The 6,000-nt window shown below is 39.5% G+C and overlaps 1 protein-coding gene across 1 annotated transcript in view; it reads right to left on the bottom strand.

Annotated features, from left to right (window-relative positions):
- SLC9C1 (solute carrier family 9 member C1) overlaps positions 1–4,909 on the bottom strand; it is a 115,460-nt gene extending 110,551 nt beyond the window's left edge. Inside the window, exons 1-2 of the mRNA XM_053663027.1 lie at positions 4,759–4,909; positions 3,538–3,638 (exon numbers count right to left, since the gene is read on the bottom strand). Of these exons, the coding sequence (XP_053519002.1) occupies positions 3,538–3,638; positions 4,759–4,909 (252 nt within the window). The remainder of the gene's footprint in view (positions 1–3,537; positions 3,639–4,758) is intronic.
- Positions 4,910–6,000: the final 1,091 nt, after the last annotated feature.

A 6,000-nucleotide genomic window follows, 5' to 3' on the forward strand; every position in this document is an offset into this window, starting at 1 on the left:
TTATTGATCACAAAATAATAGTCCAATTATAAATTTGGTGGCCAAGCTTTACCTGCGCAGGGGCGAACTTCCCCAACTGTGATCGGAGTCACGTAGCTACTCAGAGCTACAAAATGGAAGTCGCACATGGCTCACAGACTACGGGGGTTTTTATAGGGCAGAGCAAGCGAATGCGGGCTTACAGAAGCAGATGTGGCAGTTAGCTATTAGCCAGGTTGCTAAGTTAAAAACGGCGAAAGTCTCTAATTGGTGGGTGTAAGTCTCTTCTGGCGGGCCTTGGTTAGTTACCTTATTTGGCTAGGAATTTTAACCCAGCCGTTCCCTGACGTTTATTTATTACCCAGTCTCAGGAACTGCAGATGCCTAACGGCTGTTTGTATGTTTCTACTACTAATGGCTATTACAAGGACAGCAATGAAAAAATAAGGAAAATCAAGTAGATGAGACCCAAAGTTAGCAGCCACCTCAACAGTCCGTATTACTATAACTTCAGCTGGTACAGGTGCCCAGAAAACCCCAAACCACAGATGGCAAAGAAACAAAAACAGTCCGTCCACCAGCTGAGAATTTGTCCCTTTGGAGGCTGAACAGGGTGGGGCTGAGTAAACAAACAGCCGGCTTATCATCTCTACCATCATCTGCTTTAGTCATCCAATACAAAGGATAGGAAATTTCAGCAATAAGAAACCAACAAAGGATTAGAGATGAAATCCTTAAGTGCTGGCTTTTTGCCTGTTGACCAGATAATTAGAACTATCTGCATTATCTCTGCAGCATGGTGTTTTTTTTTTTACCTAAAACTGTTGCTTTTTGGTAATGACGAAGATGTTTTTTCACCACTTTTTGATTTTATTGTATTTTTCCCATTGCTATTTATGCCCCCATGCCCTCTTCCACCTCCACCCAACCCCCTGCCCCTGCAATCACCACTCCATTTGTCATCCTTGAGTTTTCTCTTTTATCCTTTTTTTTGATCCCTCCACTCCATCCCCCCCACCCCCTAAACCTTGATTTTCCTCAATACACTCTTACAGGTTTTTTAATTGTTTCTTATCAGATCTGGCCAAGCGGAGATTTTAAGAACCTCATCTTTAATTTGTAATCAAAGTTTACAACTTGATTTTTTCAAAAAAAAAGCCAACAAACTGTAAGCACCTGTTAAAAGTCTTAGATCTTTGTCAAAAAATAATTTTCATTGCTTTTGTACCAAAAATCATATAGTTATAAAACTTGTTCATGACAAATAAAGTAGTAATCTGCTTTTGTTCTTACATATCTATCTATCTATCTATCTATCTATCTATCTATCTATCTATCTATCTATCTATATATGTGTGTGTGTGTGTGTGTGTGCATGATACAGGGTGCAGCCAGGGGGGCCCCCCAAAAAAAAAGATTTGGAATAGTGTCCAGAATTCAAAGTGTATAGGAATATTGGAGAGACATATAAGATGTCCTCACAGCCCCCCCCCCCCCAGGGGAAAGAAAGGAATGGAGCCAGGGCCATTGAGAGCTGTTTTGCATAGCAACAGTTTTTCAGCTAACCTCTGGAATGATTATTTAACATATCTATAACCTTTAACTGGTTTCATAGATATGTTAAATAGCAGTGGCCAAGTTTGGAGCCAGGAAGAAGGGAGTAGCAGGGACTGAGGATGGAACTTGGGACTCAGGATGGAACTAGGGGCTGTGCCCCTGAGTGAGAGTACCTTTGTGGGAGCTTGGAAAAGACTGGCTCTAGGACATCAAGGGTCCCCGCTTGGCCAGATGAAGGGAGAGCCACGCGGTTTCAGCAGCGTGAGGACCCTCTCTTGGTGAGGTGAAAGAAAGAGCCACGCGGTTTCAGCAGAGTGAGGACCCCCTCTAGGTGAGGTGAAAGAGGGAGCCACGTGGTTTTGGCTGGGTGTGGACCCCCTCTTTCCCAGGTGAAAGGGAAGAACCATGCAGCTTTGCCAGAATGGAGATCCCTGCAGCCAGGTGAAGAAGAAAGCCACATGCTTTTGGTGGGGTGCGAACTCCTGCAGCTTTGGTAGAAGAGGCCCACGCGGCTTTGGGGTGCCCCCTTTGGCTGCGGGGCCTGAAAAAGCAAGAGAGACTTTGACTGGAACTGGGTACAAAGGACTCTTGCCAGTGGACCATGAGAGGGTACCACAGTACTTTGGATTAACTCGAGATCCTGCACAGTGACAAAGCTGACGGTGCCAGCAGCCTGCAATATAGACGTGTGCTCTTTTCCTGATTTACGGTACCCGGAGTTGGGACAGTGGGAGAAGGGAGCGCTGTGTGGGTGTAGGTGTATACCCTAAAGGACTTTGATATTTTAGTGGTGGCATTAGGCCTGAATAGCATTAAATAAACATTTTGTTTCCTTTTCACAAATCTCTGGCTTTAAGAGATGTCTTTCCAATTGGCGGCGGACAGAAGGGCCCAGTAGATTTTAGTATTTTGGTTTTGGGAGGGGCCCCTGTTGTATAGCAGTTTTGGGCATCCCTAGGTGGGCCAAATATTGTATTACCCCTCCCTCGGACCTCCTCTTGTTCGGTAACATGCACATATGTATATATGTGAACACATTTACATCACTGGTTAAGTTTGGAAGAGTCAGTTATTTTCACACACATTCTTATTCATATTCTGACTGACTGGAGCAGGTGTGGGCAAAATATGGCCCCCCTGAGCCAAATCTGGCTCAGCACCTGTTTTTGTACATAAAGTCCTGTTGGAACACAGTCATGCCAGTTCACTTATGTTGCCTATGGCTGCTTTTAAACCACCCTTGGGTTGAGTAGTTGTGACTGACATTGTGTGGCTTACATAATCTAAAATATTCACTATATTTATGTTTACAGAAAAAGGTTCCCACCAACCCTTGGGTTAGAGAACTATTGTATCAATACTGCATTCTCTATCCCTTATAGTAAATACATACTCTTCCCCTACCTGTCTCCAACTCTTCCCATCTATGTAGTAATCCCAGAACTGCCTTGATTATCACCATAGTTTGCCTTGCTCCTCACTTCCAATGCCAGATACAAGATTCAGTTTATATTTTTTGATATATTCTAAGTCAGACACACTTACAGACTACCCTCTATTCTAATGGGAATCCCACGAAACATTCCCAACTGCAGCAATAGATTGGTTCAATGTCGGAGTTCTCTTCCGGTATACCAGAGTCTTGTGCCAGCAGCTCTAAGCCTTTCTGGACTTCTGTCTTGTTAAGAAATTCTTGTCTCAGCTTTGAAATTCTGCTAAACTCACTCATTAGCCACTCATACTCTCAGTAGCTGCATGTGTACTCATTCTGAATTGCCTACCTAGATTCAGACCTAGGATCTATTTGACAGTGTTTAGCTGGATTTCAACTCTTTCACACATGATTCCTTTTTCTACACACATCTGATATTATCCAGATCCTAAACATCTATCAAATGGCAGAACAGTGAAGAGGCAAGTATTTTTACAAATTTTAAAGCCACATTTGTATTTATATGAATCTTAGCTATAGTACAAAATATTGATATTTACTATACACACCTTGTATGATGTAAAACTTAATATTTCAAAACTGCATCCCATTAAAAATAATATCACAGGGAGTGGAATTGGAAAGTCTTTCAAGTGTAGGTTCAAAATTGCTGCAAAAAATGTCTTTATTAAAAAGCACTGAAATAGTACATTTTAAGAACTTTAATTTGATATGATTTCTTAATACTGAGGAAATACCGTTCTACTACTCACTTCCTATAAATCCCGTATTCGAAACCCTCCTTCACAATTAAGCACATAGAATCAATGTAATTGTTAATGCACTAGATTTCTGCTTGACCTGTTTGTTCTATGAAGTATCTCATTTCTTTAGAACTGTTAATAAATTTGCTAGCAATCACTGGTTCTTGGGTTATTACTAAAATGTTTATAGCAGTTTTTGCACATGCTATAAGTTGAGTAGTTTCTTTAGCAATCCTGCAGGGAGAGGTGAATAAATAAACTTTAATAAAATCTCCTGGCTGATTCCCAAGGTAACAATAAGGAACTAGCTACAATAATTTTCCCAATGAGAAAAACCAGCTACTTATTACTAGTTAGCTAATACATATTAGAAAATCCGAACATTTAACTTTGTCCAGTGCAATAGACAATATCAATACATTTTCTTCAGCTTAATGTTTTCTGCTTCTTTTTAATACAATTACTAGCCAGGTAAAAAAAAATGAAAAAAAAAAAGTGCCTTCTTTTTGTTTCTACAGTGTACTTTTCTTCTCATAAGAGCTGGGAATAATTTATGTTTTGTACAAAACCAATGAGTTAACCTGTTAAATGGTTAAAAAATGACTGAACCATTCAGAAGACCTGTCACTTTGAAAATTCCTTGTCCAAGTGGAGAAAGTGGTGGGACAGCTAACTTTAAAATAAAATGAAACTATAGTTTATGGTAATGCCGATAACAAAAAAAAAGTCTCCCAACCCTTCCTGCTTATCTGTTTCAATTCTTCCCTTCATTTAAAATTTTCCATAACCTAGCAAGTTAGACGGTATGAATATTTTGAACCTAATAGAGGTAAAGAATATGAATTAGATTTTACATGTTTCTTCTCAGAGGTCAGATTATTGTTGGATTCATTTAATTGAAAATCTCGGAATACAAGTATGAATTTAGGAACAAAATTCTAATTTCTTATTATCGCTATTTAGAAAAAATCTGTAAGGTGACACTTCTAAAGTAAATCCATTGAGTAAGCTAAAATAAAGACCTACCTCCAATTGTGCAGATCAAAGGTATTATTAAAATGATTTCAGGGAGGTCGTCAGGATAATGAATATACTTATTCCTGACAAATTCCACCCATGTGCCAGCAAATCCTTTGTTAAGATAAGTGAAATTGTCAATACTGTGATCCAAATTCATTCTGTTGTTTCTTATAGACCATCTGAATCCAACTCTTAGGACGTTCTGCAAAATGCACCTAAGATCAAAGGAAAGTAATGATTTGCCTACTTGGTGATCTTCTAATACTTTTATTTTAAAAAGAAAAGAAAAGCCCTATTTCTCCTTAATTATTTCTAGTAATATCATAGGGTCTGTCAAAATCAAGGGTGCCTCCTCTTCCTATAATGCTTTCAACTTAAATAAGATGAAAAAAATACAACCCCAAGTGATAGAGACTAAGCTACAGGTTAGATGGGAAAGCTTTTCAGACAGTTGGATAGAGGCCAGGTGTACAATGCTGAGTGAACACAGGGTGGCACTGGAGCTTGACTATCTCAACAATCTTCTCTGTAGGGAGGACAGACTAGAACTAATTGTAATGGGTACAGATGCAGCCATCACCCATTTTAGCAGAGAGGGGATGTTTGATATTGTATGGGTTGCACAGTAACTTTGTTTTATCTCACTATCTTATGGTCTCAGAATGACTTCATTGGATGTGGATATTCTGTGGGATTATTTATGGCCAACAGGAGAGTAACACAGACTAGACTAGTTGTAAGCATTGAACTGACTCTTAGTAACAATGAATGAGACCTAGCTCTGAGTGTCAGACTGGTTCCCTCATGTCAGGAGCTGCTTTTTTTGTTTGTTTGATTTTTGTTTTATCTTAAAGAAATTTTAAGTTCCTAAACCTCACTTTAACATGTCAAGAGCTGGAGGTAAACCAAGGGACCTTGATAATAATATAAGTGACAGAGAAGAACAAGCTCAGTTATCCTTGTGAAAGAGAAATTCTTAATCTTAACTACACATTGGAACCACTTAGAGGGTTTTAAAGACATAGGTGCTTGGGTGCACCCTTAGAGGTTCATTTGATTGGTCTGAGGCCTGGGTACTAAGAACTTTAAAAGCTTCCTGGTGGTTCTAAGGAGGAGCCATATTTAGAAACAGTGCACTAGGAGAACTCCTTGCCATTGCAATAGACTGGTGATCATTGTTCTTGGTTAATAATAATTACTGAGGACACAGTAACTTATTCACTGTTACTCTAGGACTAAACTTCCTGG

This window comes from Artibeus jamaicensis, unplaced genomic scaffold (genome assembly GCF_021234435.1).
Source record: "Artibeus jamaicensis isolate MK-2021 breed Jamaican fruit bat unplaced genomic scaffold, CSHL_Jam_final contig_3126, whole genome shotgun sequence".
NCBI lineage: Eukaryota > Metazoa > Chordata > Mammalia > Chiroptera > Phyllostomidae > Artibeus > Artibeus jamaicensis.